The sequence below is a fragment of the Podarcis cretensis genome (genome assembly GCF_951804945.1).
Source record: "Podarcis cretensis genome assembly, chromosome: 11".
Lineage (NCBI taxonomy): Eukaryota > Metazoa > Chordata > Lepidosauria > Squamata > Lacertidae > Podarcis > Podarcis cretensis.
The window spans coordinates 49,491,292-49,510,571 of NC_137180.1; the positions used below are offsets into that span (position 1 = coordinate 49,491,292).

The 19,280-nt window shown below is 40.3% G+C and overlaps 1 protein-coding gene across 4 annotated transcripts; it reads left to right on the forward strand.

The window, feature by feature from the left end:
• Window positions 1-189: 189 nt before the first annotated feature.
• Window positions 190-18,324, forward strand: C1QTNF3 (C1q and TNF related 3). Of its 4 annotated transcripts, none has more exons than XM_079995082.1 (6): window positions 190-240; window positions 9,999-10,107; window positions 13,159-13,313; window positions 15,024-15,153; window positions 15,893-15,992; window positions 16,726-18,324. In XM_079995082.1, the coding sequence occupies exons 1-6, from the start codon at window positions 205-207 to the stop codon at window positions 16,883-16,885; spliced, it is 690 nt and encodes a 229-aa protein (XP_079851208.1). In that variant the 5' UTR covers window positions 190-204; the 3' UTR covers window positions 16,886-18,324. The 4 variants fall into 4 exon arrangements, with proteins under 4 accessions (XP_079851208.1, XP_079851206.1, XP_079851207.1 ...); XM_079995080.1 differs by lacking the exon at window positions 190-240 and adding an exon at window positions 5,234-6,010; XM_079995081.1 differs by lacking the exon at window positions 190-240 and adding an exon at window positions 5,239-5,794.
• The last annotated feature ends 956 nt before the right edge of the window (window positions 18,325-19,280 follow it).

A 19,280-nucleotide genomic window follows, 5' to 3' on the forward strand; every position in this document is an offset into this window, starting at 1 on the left:
CTTGTTTGCTTTGGCTTTTTCAGGCATTTCAGGCAACTTTCTGAGAAGGAGCTCTGGTGTAACTCATTGGATTTTGTCCCATAATCTGTGGCTTGGATAGTTTCAGGAAGGAACTGAGGAAATTTGCTGTTTGGAAAACCAGGTGTCTGCCCAACAGCCTCCTATTAACCAGGAATCTCCAAGGCTCTGTATTTTGGAAATGTCATGATTATAGATTGCAGAACTGCTGGATTTGAACAGGTTTGCTATCCATCTGCCTTTCTTTCCAGGTCCTGCCCCCATTTCCTTCCCAGCAGTTTGACACATTAAATTTAGCAGACAAAGATTTTCCTGGTATGAAGCTAGAATGATAGAGAACATTTCACTTGATCAACTGGTGCATATCAGACTGATGCAAAAGGCAGAGTACCAGAACTACTTAAAAAGCTGCAACCTGACAAGGCGCTTTGAGAATTTTTATTGTGTAAAACAGCTGATAAATGTAATCAGCAGCAGAAGCAGCAACCTTAGGTTTGAAAATCTGTTGACCTCTGGTGACAGGAGTGGTGAGAGAGAAAACTAAAGCACTGACACCTATTGATCAAACTACAGTATATTAGATTTGCACACACACATAAAAACCTGAAAAGTCATTGCTTCCCTACTAAAGAGGTAGAAACTAATAATTTTTCTGGTCTTGGGTTCAGATTGCTGTAAACATCTGGTAAAATTTGATCAGGAGGTTTAAAATTTTATGTTCCCTTTCCCACAATCACATTACTAAAGATCAGAAACAACCGAACACATGTTTATGGGAAGGCTAACCACATTTTGCAGATGGTACAGAGAAATGTTCAGGAAGTATAAAATTAATAATAATAATTATAATATTGCTGAGCTGTGCGAAAGCCTAAACAGCCTAGCCAATGCTTTTATGCTCCCCTCTCCAGGTTCACATAATTACCGTTAATTTGTTATCAATAATGTATTTATTGATAAAAACACATTTTTTAAAAAAAGAAAAAGCCAAGAATGGCTCATTTCATTACAGTGGTACCTCGGGTTAAGTACTTAATTCGTTCCGGAGGTCCGTACTTAACCTGAAACTGTTCTTAACCTGAAGCACCACTTTAGCTAATGGGGCCTCCTGCTGCCACTGCGCCGGCGCTGCACGATTTCTGTTCTCATCCTGAAGCAAAGTTCTTAACCTGAAGCATTATTTCTAGGTTAGCAGAGTCTGTAACCTGAAGCATATGTAACCTGAAGCATATGTAACCTGAGGTACCACTGTATATGGATATAGAATTTCACTGGAAGGAAGTCAATTTTAAATCTATCCCAGGGCAGAAGTCACAATTACCCACAGAAATAAATGGGGAGATTTAACCAACATCTATCCAATCTGGAAGTTTCATCCAAACTTTTCTATCTTTGTGGCTAAAATAATGTCCGTCTTTCTGTGTGTCCTAGAATTCCCTCTTCCTTCTGCAGCTTATTTCTTATAGAGGCAATAGTTTAAGAGTCACAATCCCATATGTTTTAAACAAAAACAGAACTCAAAATTAAAATGTCACTCTACTGCCTGATAGCTTCCTTTCTGTTAGTCAATTTGTTTGGGTTTTTCTCTTAATCACTTGGGAGACCCAAGGGGTTGTTTTGGTTGGTCATCCTGTTGGCTGGGTCAAGGTTGGGACCTGGTAATTTAGGGTGGGTAGGGAATTAGGATTTGGCAGATTTTGGTGTAGTAGAGAGAAGAGAGCTGGCTTCAGGTTGAAGCTGTACAGAGCAATGTATCTTCTGGTGAACCACCCCATATATTGGTGGACTGTGACATGCTCACCTGGCAATAGCACCGGACAGTAGCAGTGCTTCAGGAAGTACTGGGTGCCCGTGAGCTGCCATTTTAACTTTCTAAAGTACCCCATATAAATAAAATAAACTCCTAGAGGAAACACAACCCTGAATGAGTGCTGGAAACCCCTGGAATTTTGCTGCTGCTCAGCAGAGATTGAGGTGGCATGTAACAATAATTAGGGTGCAAGGAACATCACAGCCTTTGTGTCAAAATCATGCTTATTTCAGATTCTGCTCAAGCAAGCATTCCACGAAACCATACCTTCTTTGATTTCGTCTTCCCCTTCCCCGTTTATGTGTGCTATGAATGGGCATTACTCATCTGGAAACGTTTTGCACTTTAATGCCACAGGAAACTCCAGAACAGCATTTGGCAAGCTGTTAAATTGCTATCACCAGCTGAAAACAGCAGTGCTGTCCCTGCGTTTGCTGAATCAAATTGTTAAGTGCCAAGAGGATTCATGTTTTCTCTGACTCATCCATATGTCTATGACCTCCTGGGGTTTAACTATTGGCTACCAAGAACATCCAGTTCCTACTAAGAAATGGGGGGAGGAGAATAATGAGATGGTCATAGCTCCTAAAATCTGAATTTCTTTGTAACTAGTACTTCATACTGCTATTTACAGAGAATTGCAACTTAAGAACTTAACATAGAGCCCTGCTGTATCAAACCAAGACATCTCTCTTACCTAACATCCTGTTTCCCACAATGTTCAACCAGATGCCTCCAAGAAGCATAGCTGTCAACCGTCCCTTATTTGGCGGGAAAGTCCCTTATCCCAGTGCTGTGTCCCGCTGCTGTCCCTTATTGATGATGTCCCTTAAATTTCCCAGGTTTCAAAGGAAGCAGCTCCTCTCCCTCCCTCCCTGCCAGCCAGGGAGGAGGGAGGCTCCAACTGTGTTGCTTGGCTGCGTTGCTTGGCTGCGTTGCTCACCTAATAAGGAGTCTAAGAACGACTGGGGGGTGGAGCTTGCATGCCTTGTGCCGATCAAATCGGCTGCGTTGCCTGGGGACTCGCCTTTGCTCAACGCTTCCCAGCAGAGAGGTGACTGTGGTTTTCCTTGCTGCATCCCCTTTGCTGGGTTGCTGCGCTGTGGGAACCACCGCTTGAGGCTTCGTTTGGCTGCTGGCTGGGCTTTCTGCCTTTGGCTCGGAGGGGCTCAGAAGTTGAACATACCTGTGCTCTGAAAATCCCATATTTTGGCTGCTGATCCCTTATTTTCAAATCTGTAAGGTGACAGCTATGCCAAGAAGCCCAGAAGAAGGCAATAGCTCTCTCCCGCTGTTGCTTCCCCATGGCAGCCCTATTCTCCATGAATTTGTCTAATTACCTTTGAAAGCCATTTAAGTTGGTGGCCTTCACGTCTTGTGGTAGTGAATTCTCTACAGTAGTTTTGACTGTGCTGTGTGAAGAAGGGCTTCCTTTATCTGTCCTGAATCTCCCAGAACTCAGCTTCGAACGGATCTGCATGGCTGCAGACATTTTACAAAAACAGCAATTCCCTTTAAGCCGCTTTTCCCCCTGGCCTTTTTCATTGCAAATTATCTCCCCAAAATCAATTTCTCTTGCAACTTCATGCACGATAGGCAAACCAGCCAGCTAGGTAGCTTTCACTTCTTTTAGTTGCCTTTGATTAATTTCATTTTCACTGAGCTGTCCAACATGACTCCAAGATCCCTGTCCTGGTCAGTTGCCACCAGTTCAGATTACATCATATAAAGCACTACTTTTAAAAGAAAAATAGCTTATTGAAAATGCATATTGATATTGTGACTATATGCAAATTCATTTAATTAACCAAGAAAACACAAGACAGGATAGTTACAGAGGAACAGCAGCAGCTTTTCCTTGAGTAAACTTGGTTTTTTGCATGCAATCAAATGCTTTTACATTAATTTTATCAGTTATTGTATCAGTGTGTTAGGGGCATGCTAACAGCTCCATCCTATGCATGTTTATTCAATGGTAGGTTCTATGCCATATGGCAGGTATGTCCAACAGGTGAGGGAAGAGACTCCATCAGGCAAAGCCTCCTTCCACCTGCCTTGCCCCACCCTCTAGTCTCTGCTTCTCAATTTGTATTGTATTATGTACTGTGGTTTGCCATTGTTTTATTGATTATAGTTTAGAAATTATTTATTGTAACTGTTGAGTGTATTTCTGTTTAACTGTTATATGTTGATATTATTATTTTATACTATTCTAATCATTGTTGAATGTTACTTTTTGATGTAGGTTTCTTATTTTAAAGTTTTGTTTTATTATCACATTTTTGTATTGCATTAGATTGTTTTAAGATGTACATTTTTTGTTTCTTCAGCTTGCAAACTGTGTTGAGTATTGTAAGATAGAAAGACGGTATACAAATTAAAAACGATGATGATGATCCTGGTAGATCTCTGGCCCCTCAGTGATCTCTCTCTCCTCCCCCCAACAAAGCTCAACAACTTTGCCTTTCCCAAAAGAGATCAACAACTGTGGCTGCTTTAAAAAAAGTGGCAATGGATAGATCACTGCCAGTTTATTATACTGTGAGTAGATTGCAGTCTATTGGGAGTTGGACGTCCCTGCCATATGGCATTACACAAGATATTTCTAAAGAGCTGAGCCACTGTGTATTCCCTTCTATCTCTCACCCACTCTGTATATATGACATTTGACTTTGGCCATCCAGCTCCAGAGAAGATCAAGGCAGATGATACCTCTAATCTATAGGCATGTTGTTCTCCAATGAAAACCCTCTATTTTGTAAAATGACTTGAAGTTGGAAATATTTTCTGGAGGGTCTCTTGTATTTTTAGTATCCTAGATGTTTATTTGTGGGTAAGTTCAAAGGAACATTAAAATGAGATTGTGAAGTGCCCCAAAAGCATCTCTCTAAATTGAATAAATGGACAAAATGTGGTTCAGTGTAAGTACAGATTACAATCATGGGGTAATTTTATAGGGACATGATCATTTATAAACCTGAAACATGCTTCTTAAGTTCATGTTCATTTATCTTTTCTTGGCAGGAAAATTGAATTTGGTTTGGCAACAGCCTCTGGAAAAACTTCAGAAATTAGAGGCGGGGGGAGATGTTTAAGCGGAAAGCTCAAGCTTTGCTCTGGGAACTGGGACTCAATATGAGCCTGAATTCAACTGTCTGTTTTCAGCCTCCAGTTTCCCAGTCTCCACCCGCAACTAGCACACAAGCAAACATTTGACTGCTCTAAAGGGAGTAAGTGTACTAAGATTCAACCAGCAAGTCATAATCATGGGCAAAAATCTCCCCTTGTGCTTTTGTTTCCTAATTGCCAGTACATTAATATATTTTTTTTCAGAATGAACAGATAGTGTTTTGTGTATGTGTGTGTGTTTCTGGCCAACGGCTGGAGGACTCTATCCAAAGTCCAGAAGACCTTTTAAAAGTCTGAATTCCCAGCTTTTCCATGTCTAATCAAGGAGCTTAAAACATTTGCCACATGTTCTTCATTTCCATCTAATTTCATCACACTAAAGTGAAAACATGCCAAAAATGGAGGAAAAAGGAGCAACATTTGTCAGTGCCCCCAAATAGGAACCACAGCTGCCCATTAAATACAGTGGCCATTTCCAGCATACAAATCAATTTTCCCTGCAGTGGGGGGATGCGGTGAATAATGACTGGGTTGTTTAAGGAAGCATGACCGATTTGGGATGAAGGTTCCTGCCACTCTGACATTTTCATAGTATAATTTATTGCACACAGCATATAAAGCTGCGGTAACCAAGTCTTCTTGCCAGGCTTAATAGTGGGGAATAGCCTGAAAGACCACATCACGGCAACGGCAGATCTTTCCCTTGTTAAAAGGCACTTGAACTCCTGAGACCTTGCTATGTTGAATAGTATGGCATCCAAGGATTTCCTCAATTGGAGTCTCCTGGCTTTGCTTCTGTTGCTTCGCTTTTGCCTGTGCCAAGATGAAGACACGGAGGTGAGCAGAAGATATAATAACCCAGTGGCCAAAGTCTTGCAAAGTCACCACCAGACTGGTCAAAAAGGTTCCAGCAGCAGGGAATTGTTCAGACAGCGGAGTCGACTTGTTGAGTGGACGGTTGAGAATGATGATGGTAATAGCCCTTCTCCTGACCAAAATGCCTTGAAACCAGAGGTAGATGATGTAGCACAGACTACCTCAAACAGAGTCCAGGTACTCTGAATTAATATTCTACGACATATAGAAAGTTAATGAATGGGATTTTGTTTTGCTATATGAGACAACCAGCACTACTTTTTAAAGAAGTGGTTTATTGAAAATGCATACTCAAACTGTGACTATTTGTGCAAATTTGTTTAATTAATCAAGCAAGCGTAAGACAGGATAGTTACAGAGGATTTCCAGCAGTTTTTCATTCAGAGTAAACTTTGTCTTTTGCATGCAATCAAATGCCTTTACATTAATTTTCTCATTCATTGTATCAGGGTATTTTGAACATGCTAACAGTCCCATCCTATGCATGTTTATTCAGAGGTTGGTCCTACTGAGTTCAGTGGATCTTACTCCCCAGCCTAGTGTGACTGCAGCCTAAGGCTGCAATCCAGTCAAAATTAAGTGCTCCTAATTCCCACTGAAATGAATAAGGCTTGCATAACTTTGGCTATATCAAACTACAGTTTTATTGGAAATCCAGGGTATAAAAGTTCCTATTCATTCAATATGCAAATTCTGTACAATGTGCAAGCATTTGAATTCTTTATCAACCATGTCAGACTTAAATGAAATATTGTATAATTCTGGGGGGTAAATATATTCTTCAGGAGTTTGCAATGCATTTTATATGTTATATAATTAAGGCTGCAATCCTATACACACTTAATAGAAAGTAAGCCCTGTTGAAAATGGAGCTTGATCCTGAGTAGCCCTTTATAGGATTGCTGTGTAAGAGTGGTGAAGGAAAACCAAAAGGCTGATGGACCGGTGATTTTTAACACAGAGAAAATTGTTCAGTTAGTATGAGATTATTTAACATGTTCTTGACTCCATCCTCAACTCAGTCAGCCTTGCATTAGAGATATATTTTCTATGTTTCACTATTATTAATTGCTATTATGATTCATCTGACTTTCATTTAAGATGACCAATGCAACTAAAATTGGCTTTAAAATATGATCTCTAGTTCAAGTGAGCAGTAGGTTAGACAGTTTAACACTGTGCACATATAAATATACTTTATTTATATAGATACATACTGATTATTTTCTTTTAAGTGTTATTTAATTACTGAGAAACTTGCTTATTTATCAAATGGGGGGGGGGAATCCTCAAAGTGGTGAACAGTAAGACATACATATTGTTTTAAAAATTATAACAATGAAGCCTGCACAGTGACACAATAATCAGAAACGTTTATTTCATCCAGCAGGAGAAATTAAAACAGGGATAAGGTTCCTGCAGTCTTCTGGACCTCAGCTCCTATCACCCCTAACAATTGAAAATAGTCACTGGTGCTGATGGGAGTTGGAGCCCAACAGCATCAACCCCTATCCCTGGATTAAAGTATACCACCATAGACTTCTTAGCATTTTTAATGCATTTTTAAAGGAAAAATTAACAGCACATATTTAAGGATTGACCTCATGAATTTAGTTGATCTCAGACCTCCGTAAATGCAGAACCACTACCTGTACTCAAAACATTCTATTATCTGTTGAAGCCAGTCCAGCTTCTAATGGAAGTGATATCTGCAACAAAGTCTGAGGCAAGGAGGTTTGAATGCTTTTGCCACGTTTGGAATAGTACTTGCAAGAGCTATAATATCAGTTTGTATGGACCATGAAGTCAACCAAGAGGGTAAAAATCTGGATACTTCACAACCGGATTTAACCGAAGCAAAAGAGCTTTCTAAAGTAAAACTGACTTTAGCTCCATTGATGTCAATGGTACCGCAATGTCTTCAATCCAAATACTTTGACTTAATTGGATTGTGGATTGAGATATGTTTTGGGAAAACCTCTATGGGAGAAGAGCCACATGTGATCGAATATTAAGAGGAAGGAAATGCGCCTGCCCTGTGGAACGCCCTCCCATCAGATGTCAAAGCAATAAATAACTACCTGACATTCAGAAGACATCTTAAGGCAGCCCTGTTCAGGGAAGTTTTTAATCTGTGATATTTTAGTGTATTTTTGGTTTTTATGGAAGCTGCCCAGAGTGGCTGGGGAGACCCAGCCAGATGGGCGGGGTACAAATAATAAATTATTATTATTATTATTATTATTATTATTATTATTATTCAGAGGAAGGGCAGGGAAAGGGTTAACCACCCCATGCACTTCTCTACAAAAAGGACTTTTGGGCTGCACTTGCATGTATTATGTACTATGGCCCTAATATAGATGGTAAGAAAGACATGGCAGCAAATATTCTAATTCTTCCAGATTCTGCCCTTGGCTCCTCAGGCTAACTTATAAGGCAAGAAGCTAATGACTGGTTGTTTTCAGGCCTCCTGACATGTTTGTATCTGTACTGATTAGTGGAACTGCCTGCGCAAATATTAATGACCAACTGAAGGATTTTCAGATAGCAAATACAGACAAGTAATTAACAAAGGAAGCTGTTGTTCAACACATGGAGATTAGTTCAGATAAGTGCAACAAGGCAAGCAGATTAGAAAACACACATGCCTTGCATCAGTTTCGAATGTGCTTTTCTCAGCAGAAGCTGGGAACCAATCCCTTCCCAACAGCTGTTCCCATGTATTTTGCTTAAAAAAAGAAAAGGCTTTCACCCTTCAGTACTGGTCACCATGCATAGCACTTGACTATCTCTACCCAAGTGCAAACTGTCAATTTAAAATCCAAGCTTAAGTTCAAATTTCATGGCTGCTCCATCTGGTGCAACGGTGTCCGCATCTGCTCTGATTGAACACAGAAAAATTGTTCAAGGAATGCATGCTCATGAAATTTATATTGGGTTCCGGCAGATCCCAGTTATTACCTATATTTCCTACACACAAATACACACCTCCTTTGAGCATTTAGCAGTGTCTGTATCATAGAATGGTAGAGTTGGAAGGGACTGCAAGAGTCATCTAGCCAAAACCGTCTACAGCGCAGTGTTCTTTTGCACAATGCGGAGCTCACAACCCCAAGATTAAGAGATTAAGGTTAAGAGTCTCATGCTCTACCGACTGTGCTATTACATGCAAGAATGCATTTTTATTTATTACTATAAGATACCACCAGATATCAAACTTTTGTGACTAAAAGAAGGTGGGGTTTCAGGTTTTTAAAAAACGATTCCATCTTCTTTCTGACACACAGGAGGCAATGCTTCTTCCAAGATGATGCCTGTTACAACAGATTTATCATGTAAAAAGAAAGAAAGCACACTTCTTGCTTTAAAAGGGGGGGTTATATACAGATTTATGGAAATTTAACTGATAGATCCATTGATTAATAAACTTAAGCTCAAATGATTAATTACAATTTCTTCGATTGGGTTGCAGCACTATAGTTTTCTAATCATTTATTTACAGATATGTAAAGTTGACAAGCATTCTAATATATTTCCATAATGTAATTTATAACTGCTGATCTTACTTGTACTTTGAAAAATAGGCCAACTCGTCTTCAATTTCTGACTTTTTATAAGTAACTTTAATGTATTTTATGTATATTTTATATTTTTATAATTAAGCAGTATACAAATCCTGTAAAATAAAAAATGTATGTGTGTGTATGTATGTGTGTGTGTACACACACACAGACACACACAGTGAGCAGGCAGCAAATAGTAAGCATGGATGCAAGAAGGTCCAGTTTCACAGCAGTATCAATCAGTCCATTAAGCTGCTTCCACTTATTTGTAAATGTTCCCAACCAAGTCCATCTCTTTGGGCCAATTCTTAAAGTACTCTCTCTAGCACTTCTGCTGCACATATATTTTTGCTGAGATGTGGATTTCCACTATAGATTATTGACAAAGAACCTGACAGGCCAATCACTGATGGCCTGAAAGGAAACAGCTTACAACAGAAGAACCGAGAAAGGCAGGTCTATCTATTTGGCACACACAAAATAACATGGCTGTAGCAATATACATGTGGGAGATTAGTACCTTGTTGTATGTGTGCCTCTATGTGCAGCAGTGGATATATTCTATAAAATGTTTTTGTTCCTGAATTTTGTATTGGCAGACTATACACAGTGGACCTCAAAGCCCACCAGAATGTGGCTGCCGGGGGGATTTTGGATTTCGGGGTTATCAAGGCCCACCAGGGCCCCCTGGGCCTGCTGGAATGCCAGGTAAAGAAAATTAGAGTTTAAGTTGCATAAATGTTAGTGCTTCAGGTTGTTGGAGGGCTGCTAAGATAACAGCAGGCATACTGTGTTGCACTATGCTCCTACCAAACTCCTAGACTCCGATGGAACTGGAAGGTCTGGTACAGTGATAGACCTTGCCTTGTTCTTTTCCTTATCCACCTCCTCAGCTCATTCCTGCAGTCCCTATGCCAGATGCATGCTTGGGAAAGTGGGTCGGGAGTTTTCGTTTGCATTGTCTTGCTAACAACCATGCAGCTCTGGCCCTAAAAGCTCAGTTTATGCAACAGCGAGTGTTTGCACAACATGCAAGTAGCAACCAGACTGTTCTTCTGTCCCTCTCCCCCGCCCACACCACAAGCCATTGGCAGCAGCAGTAGGTCTGACATCCTGGCCATATAGTGCAGCAGACTTTCTTTAGCTCTTTGTTGGTACTTTAGCAATAAGAATTTCCAGTAATAAAAGTATGACATAGTTGCATAAAAGTGCTTCTATAAGCAGCTTTGGATGGCAAAAAAAGAAGAAGTACAAATTGCGTGGTTCCTTTGGTATAAACCAACAGTGATGAATAGAGCTTATTATGTGAACCAGCCACCAACTTTTCATTCCATAAAAGTGTGGTATATGATTTCAGCCATAAGCACAGAAATGTCCAATGATGACTGAAGTGGCATGGGATTTGGCGACCTAATAAAGGATGGTGTAATTTTTTAGATTATACAATGCATTAACTTAAAAAGCAGTACATACAATCCCTTCAATCTGGTATCTCAACATAGAAAATGATGTGCATCTTAATGTAATTAATCATGAACTTCAAAGAACATGCAACTAAAAAGGATATGGGTTGTATCCAGTGGTGTCCCTTGCATTAGTCGAAGTTTCTTTGATTCCAGAGAGGTCCTCATCAGTGGAAGGAAGTGATTTTCACTTATTCCTTCTCTCTATGTGCTCCCACCTTCGGCTCTAGATGAACTTTGGAAGAACATCATGGAAGGTGGTGATGGGACTATAGCGGGAAGGGGAAATTGATGAAAATTGTCTCCCTTCCTGTTAAGCTGATAGAAGTGTCTTCCAAAAACACAAGGGATACCATTTGCTATAACCCTTTATTTTCAGTTCCACATACAAGTTTTAAACATTTTTCATGTTATTTAATTTAAAGACTATCAATTTGGTTCAAGTTGTCTCAGTACCTGATCATTACTGTAGCCAAGGGGTGAGGAACCTTTGGCTTCTGGTCCAAATTTGGTCCTCCAGGCCTCTTCATTTGACTCACAAAGTCATTTCCCTCAAAACCACAACCTCCTGCCCCACACCTGATGCTATATGTAATATGAAGTATGGGGTAGGTTGAAGCGCAGCAGATCCCTTCAGAAAGCAGGATTAAACTCCAGGAGCATCGCCTGCATATCAGATGATGTTTGGAGTTAAATCATGGTTGGCTGCTGTTTCCCCCACCCCTGCAGGACAACTTTGAGAGATATGGCCCTCTAGGTCAAAAGGATTCCCCATTCTTTCTCTAGCCATTGTTACAGTCTTTTCAGAAGCAACTGACTGATTAAATTTATCCCAGAAATTGTATCCCACATATGGGACTGATGCTGAAAGTTGGAACTGTCTGAATCTCAGCAGTGTTATTTTTTAGTCTCTCTCATGCAGACTTCTGTGGAACCATCAGGTCTCTGGAACAAGTCCAGAAAGGCCCCTGCTCCATGTTCTCTCTCTCACTATACCCAGGCTTAGGCCTATTGCGCCAATGGTGGCCAATGATGTTATCAGCCCACAGTATGCTAGGCCTTGAGGCTTACTAACATATGAGATATACTCGTATTTTTCGCTCTATAACACGCACCCGACCATAACACGCACATAGTTTTTAGAGGAGGAAAACAAGAAAAAAAAAATATTCTAAACGAAACAGCAGGTGTATGATTTTTGTGGTTCATGCTGTGGCCACAGACATGTGATCTGACGGTGAGTTTGGGGTAGCCCAATGCAAAGATCCTGAGGATCCATGTGGATCCATGCTTTGTAACCACGTTTTTGCACCACTGCAGCCCCAGGCAACAGTGGGTGCGTGATTTTTTTTGGTGCAAGCTGTAGCCATGGACATGCTATGTGATCTGATGGTGAATTTGGGGTGACCCAGTGCAAAAATCCTGAGGATCCATGTGGATCCGTGCTTTGTAACCATGTTTTAAGTGGGGAGGGAAGGAAAAGCACCCAAGGGACAAGGAACACGCGTGGGGTGGGTGGAAAAGGATGCTGTTAATAATGCAGAAGAGGGGTATAAGAGGAGAAGGCTCCTCTCCTCTCCCGCTTTGCTCCTTTAAAGAAGCAGGCTCTCTGTCCCTCTCTCCTCCCCACTCAGTGGCTCTTCTCCCGCTTTGCTGTTTCAAAGCAAGCCACGGAGAAGGGAAGGAAGGGGAACCATTGATCCTCTGCTCACAACTGCAGCAGATTCCCCCGCCATCCATAGGCATTCGCTCCATAACATGCACAGACATTTCCCCTTACTTTCTAGGAGGAAAAAAGTGTTATGGTGCAAAAAATACAGTAATCATGAAGATATGGTTTGTTTCCAGGGGATTCACCCATTGCTAAACAAGGAGAGCTTCCATCATTGCTGTTTTATATGTGGTCGAGAAAATGTTTACTTTCTTGTAATATCATGAGTGAAGGGATTAGGAACCTGAGGCCTCAGGTGTTGTTGGAATGGATGGCTTAAGTGGGTGTTGCTCTCATGCTTCATGCTGGTTTCTGTTGCTGCTCTACATTTCCTCCCACACAGACCCTAATAAAACACGCTCTTCTAGCCATGCAGTTTCTTCTCAGTGCCCAACCTGCTTTTCTACTTCTTAGAAATCAGAAAATTGAACACATGAACAAGTGTCTTGAGGTGGATCACTGTTAAATCATTTGTTCTAGACAAAAGAGTAGAAAATGAAATTGGGAGGGGTGGCGCTTTTAACCAAGAAACTTTAAACCACACACACACACACACACACACAAAATCCCTTTATTTGTTTTAAGGAAACCATGGAAACAATGGAAATAATGGTGCACCTGGCACTGAAGGAGCAAAAGGTGACAAAGGTGACAAGGGAGACATTGGACTGAGAGGAGAGCGGGGCCACCATGGACCGAAGGGAGAAAAGGGTTACCCTGGCATCCCTCCAGAACTTCAGGTAAACTTCCTTAGAAACATCAATGGGGTTGCATCCAGAGTGGTCATTTGCCAAAACTCCAATATAGTTGGTGTATGCCTAATTTTTGAGAGGAGGCTAGTCCACAGGGTTAGGTGCCACCACTTAACAATACGTGTGAAAGGACATGAACTGGATCCATACCATTCTGTCTAGCGGCAATCTTTTCTGGAGAGTGGAAAAAGTCTCCACAAATAGTATCCTTTCACCAATACTGGCAGTCCACACTTCACAGATCATATATTTGCTTAATGAGCTGAGATATGATCTCCTCCTTTCTGAGAGAAATGACAACCAACCTAGAAGTTTCCAGTTAACTATAGTTTCCTAAGTTGTCAGAACCAGCAAACTCTTGTTAACACTTTGGAACAAGCCAGTAAGTCATCGTTTGAAGTTGGTTTAATATTCTGGTTTGTTTTGAATCTGTTAACCAGTTTCTTGATTCTGATAAGACAGGAAACTATAAACAGCTGGGGAATCCTGTTTTTTTTTCCCCTGGCTTGCATGAACAGACTGTGTAAATGGCTATAAGGTTTGTTCATTTCTTATCTATTAAGCCAAAACATAACAGTCTGAAAGCAGCCATAGTAGGAACAAAAAAGGAATTCAGTTTTTAGTAATTCAGAATGACAGTACTAGAGAAATCTATGTGATGAAAATGGGAAATATTGCTCTTTGAGGTCCTTTTTTTTTTTTTACTTTCTATACTGCAAAAAGATTTTGCAGAATTCACTGAGCCCTCCTCTGTCATTCCAATAGCCAACTTAAATAATGCAGATAAATTAAATGGAATCAGTTGTATTTTGCTTAACTAATTTGTAAAAGTTAAAATTTTAGACATTTTAGCATATTTTTCTTGTCCCTCCATAATTAATGTTAAGGTTTTATTTTAATGGCTTATGCCAAAATGCTGTTATGTAGACAAAAGCCACATTTTGTGAGGATGCTCTGCGCTAAAAGCATTTTTTTAAAAGTCTACACCCCCCCCCCAAAAAAAGCTGAATGTTGCAACTTTAAAAAACAAACAAACCATGCTTATTAGGTAGACTTGCACAATTTATTATGTGCTGAAGCCCCACTTCCAGGGCAGGCCAGTCTTCTACAATGTTGACTTAGAAGTCCTACATATGCTCAAGTAAGTTTATCTAGAACTGTAGACTTCATTGGGCACCTAAGATGCCCCCAGGCATTGCCTCTGTAATTCCTAGTCCTTAAAAATGAGAAAGTCAATTTTATGCTCAACAGATGTATTCTGCGATTTTTCAGTTCTTGCACAAAACTGAAGACAACTCAGGTCTTCATTTCTTCCTGCTTCCTCATAACTGTTCAGTGGCTGAGATGGCACTTGATGCAGAAATTTCCCCCCGCCCCCGGGGACCGAGTCACTACAGTGATTTTTGTGTTAAAGTGAAATTTCAAACCAAGCTGTTTACCCTGCAGTCACGTGTCCACATGTCTCATTTTCTGCACATGAATAGTTCTGTTCTTACATAAACCAATGAGACTTTTATCACTACAGTTTGCTGAGAGCTGGCCTAGGTCCTAAATGTACATTTAGGAAATTAAAGCAAATATGTCTCAAACCAAAGTGGGGAAGAAGCCCATAAGGAACAGACTGAGCCAACCATGCCTTCCAATTTGTCTTTGTCCTACTTGGTAACTACTGCTTAAACATAAGCTGTATTTGTATAGGTTGCGTTTATGGCTTCAATGGCAACCCATTTCAGTAACCAGAACAGTGGAATAATCTTCAGTAGTGTTGAAACCAACGTTGGAAATTTTTTTGACGTGATGACTGGTCGATTTGGAGCACCCGTGAATGGCAAGTATAAAGCAGATTCTATAGAAATATCAGCCAGACTTCTTAATACAGTGGTACGTCAGGTTAAGTACTTAATTCGTTCCAGGGGTCCGTACTTAACCTGAAACTGTTCTTAACCTGAAGCACCACTTTAGTTAATGGGGCCTCCTGCTGCTGCCGCACCGCCGGAGCACAATTTCTGTTCTCATCCTGAAGCAAAGTTCTTAACCCGAAGCACTATTTCTGGGTTAGCGGAGTCTGTAACCTGAAGCGTATGTAACCTGAAGCATATGTAACCCGAGGTACCACTGTACTGGCTTGATTACGGTCAGAATTGTACATACCATGGAAATTGATCTTACTGAACTAAGAGGGTCTTCTGAGCAATTATGCATACAATTGGAATTGACATGGGGTGCGTTATTTTCTGAGGAAAGTAGAGCAAATGCAATTTACACCTCTAACAATATATTATGGATCACTGATTCACCCAATATTCCATTTTTTATTTTGATTGAAGTCATTGTGGCTTCACAGAATTCAGAAAATTAGGCAAGGATACAGGTTTCAGAGAGGGATTGGTATGCAAGGAATCAAAACCAGTTTCTTAGTAGTTAGTACCCATGTTTTCTTGGAAGTGGACATATGCAGAAACACTTTGTATGTTACATTCTTTGCCAGGGCAGTAACTTGTGTAAGAATTGTCTCATCTGAACTATTTTGTATAAAGAATTTAATCAGTTATATGATCGTTTTTCAGGAGTGTATTTCTTCACCTTCAACATGATGAAGCATGAGGATGTGGAGGAAGTATACGTTTATTTAATGCACAATGGCAATACAGTTTTCAGCTTATACAGGTGAGTTGACTGGCATTTCTGGACTTCGTACACTTCCAAATTTTTGTCCAGTGGGATAGCACATACTTGGCTTTCAAAGTCCCACATTCAGTCAGGTTGCAGGCGATGTACAAGACCTTGGTAGGAGAGCTGAGGCCACAAAGAACAGCCAGCCATGAGCTAAATTGACAATATAACCTGGTGTATGGCTGCCTATTTTGGAAAATGGCAGGTTTGCCCTTAAATCAGGCACCCCCAAACTTGGCCCTCCAGATGTTTTGGGACTAAAACTCCCATCATCCCTAGCTAACAGGACCAGTGGTCAGGGATGATGGGAAATGTAGTCCCAAAACATCTGGAGGACTGAGTTTGGGGATGCTTGCCTTAAATCAACTTGCTTATATTCTATTTGAATAAGATTGCAGCTGGAACTTTACATTACTAGGCAATTAATGCTCCTAAACACCTAACCTGCTGCTTCAGTGCTGCAAAGCAATGCTAGGAAAGGGGGATTACAGATGAACAGTGGGACTCAGTGGGATACTGGGTCCTGAACACCCCCAATAAGTTTTTAAATTTTTCTCCCACCTTTCATAAGTTCCTAGGGTATGTTACAAATGAAACAAACGGCTTGATTAAAATAACAGAATCAGTAAAATCAATAAACTTGACTCCTATTTCCACAGTGGAGGATTGGTTCAAAATAATAATGTGCAGATAGAAAGTTGACCTGTTGTCTTCTCTTTATTCTTAGCTATGAATCAAAAGGTAAAACTGACTCATCAAGCAATAGCGCAGTGCTTAAACTTGCCAAGGGAGATGAAGTTTGGCTGCGGATGGGCAATGGAGCACTCCATGGGGATCATCAACGCTTTTCCACTTTTGCAGGGTTTCTTCTTTTTGAAACCAAATAGACTTAACATTTTAAGACAGATTTTGCTCTTTGCTTTCTCTATCCTTTGGAACAACATGGTAACGTACTTCAGGGCCCTTTTTGAAACCAGTATGCTGGGGTCTAAATCTATGAAGCGGTATGAGAATGGTTAGGCCTGCTTCCTTATGGGTTTGTTGTTGTTGTTTTACCACACTACCTTGCTATGGCCCTGATGCCACTGAAATATGAAATCCTATTCCAGATAGCTGAATGCTGTGATGATTACAGCCTTTGGCCCCAATCAATGTGGCTTCACGCTTGTATGGATTTGTTCAGCATACAGGCCTGTGGGTTTACTTTCTTCTTTCAAATTGATTCAGAAGTCATTGGGAACTTCATGTGTGCTTCTGAGCTCCTTCATCCATAACAAAAAATCAGAAGCACACCTAGTCTGCGCACAGCACCACATCCAGTATGGAAATAGATATGGAAGTGCATATACATAGCTGTTCCATAATAAATTTATAACAACATGACCTCTGAATTGTTAAAATTAGTTGCTTACTGGTGCATCCACTTTAGGAAGAATAATAGTTTAGAATTTTTGCCTTCTTTGTCCTTATAAATGCTCAAATCTTGATTTGTATGCTTTGGGTGATCTACAACTAAATTAAACTGAATTGTCTATAAAGTGATTTACTCATCCTGTATGAATGGTTAGGTATGTTGGATAAATTCAAGTACTTTTACTTAATGGAGTTTGTAGAATGGAGAATATACTATTTTTTACTACGTAGGCTTGTTTAGTTTGCACGAATGAAAATCTTCATGTTTTAAGGTATATCAGCAATTTTTTTGCATGCTTTAAAAAACAGAATCAATTTGTCATTAGTTCTTATTAAAGTATTTTGACCATAGTTCTTAGTAGAATGAAACAAGTTTGAATTTTTTGTCATGAATGTGTTTATTTGCTTATTTTGTAAACTGATCACTTACTAATTAAAGACCACTTTGGACAAATCTCTTGCATGCAACATTAAAATTATTTTCTCTCATAAGGTGGGATATAGATTTTAGGAGCTTAAGGTGACATACTTTGTTCTCCCCCAACTCATATTATCATCAGGGCAGCTTTTTGAGGTAGGTTAGGCTAAGATATGGTGACTGAACCAAGGTCACCGAGTGGATTTCATGGCTGAGTGGGGACTTGAACCCTGGTCTTTCCAGGTCCAACACTCTAACCAGTACAGTGGTACCTCGGGTTAAGAACTTAATTCGTTCCGGAGGTCCGTTCTTAACCTGAAACTGTTCTTAGTCTGAAGCACCACTTTAGCTAATGGGGCATCCCACTGCCGCCGGAGCATGATTTCTGTTCTCATCCTGAAGCAAAGTTCTTAACCCGAGGTACTATTTCTGGGTTAGCGGAGTCTGTAACCTGAAGCATCTGTAACCTGAAACGTATGTAACCCAAGGTACCACTGTATACCATACTGCTTCCTCAGTACACTGAAAATCGAGAAGGCCGAATGAATAACCCCTATTGGATTTTTCAGAACCCTTAGGAATGGTTGCAAGATTAGAAAGAACCAGGATACTCCAGCTGAGCTCTGGGGAAGAACTTAAGCACAAAAAATACATTGTCAGTGCAACATAACCTTAAAGAAAAGTTAATACAGTTTGTTCCATGTTACTATTACCTATATTTCTACAAGCAGGTTCTTAAGAAGTGTCATGCTGTGTGCAATGGCATGATGTGAATATACACTGGCGATTCTCATACAGGTGTATCTTTTGTTGTAGTAGTGTGAGCTTCTATAGAAACCAGGTTTTTTTGTTTATTTCACATGAAATGCTCCCGAGACAAAGCCGGTAATTTTGCTTAAGCTGCCTTGCAGAATGTATTCCCTGTTATCACAGCTTGTTTTTCGAAATAATTTGAACGTTTTGAATGTCAAGGAAGATGGGGGAAAGGAAGGAAAAAAATCTAACACAATTACGCCTGCTTCAAAGAAATTATATGCTTATCTGCCATCTGCAGGAGAGAACCTCCAAATAAAATAGCAATCTAATGAAGAACCAGAAATGCAAATGCTCTGGTCTCTTCCTTTGATTATTCATTGTCTAGAAACATAAAAGGCAGCTTTAGCATTGTAAATGTTCTTCAGCAAGCATACTGTACTATAAAGCTGGGTCTAATGCCAATACTTCAAAATATTGATTGGGCCCAATGGGCCGTTGGATGAAGAGATCTAGTACGTCATCTGTTAGGCGGGGTGGCTGAGCAGCCTCAACAAAGCCCCATTGCTTCTCTGACTCACAAGGACAGCTGCTTTGGGCTTTGACTTGCAAGCCACAAGGGTGTTCCCCATTTCCACACATTTCACTGAGGTCTGGAATGTACCCACACACCCCAGTAAATGGGGAGTTGCCTGTAA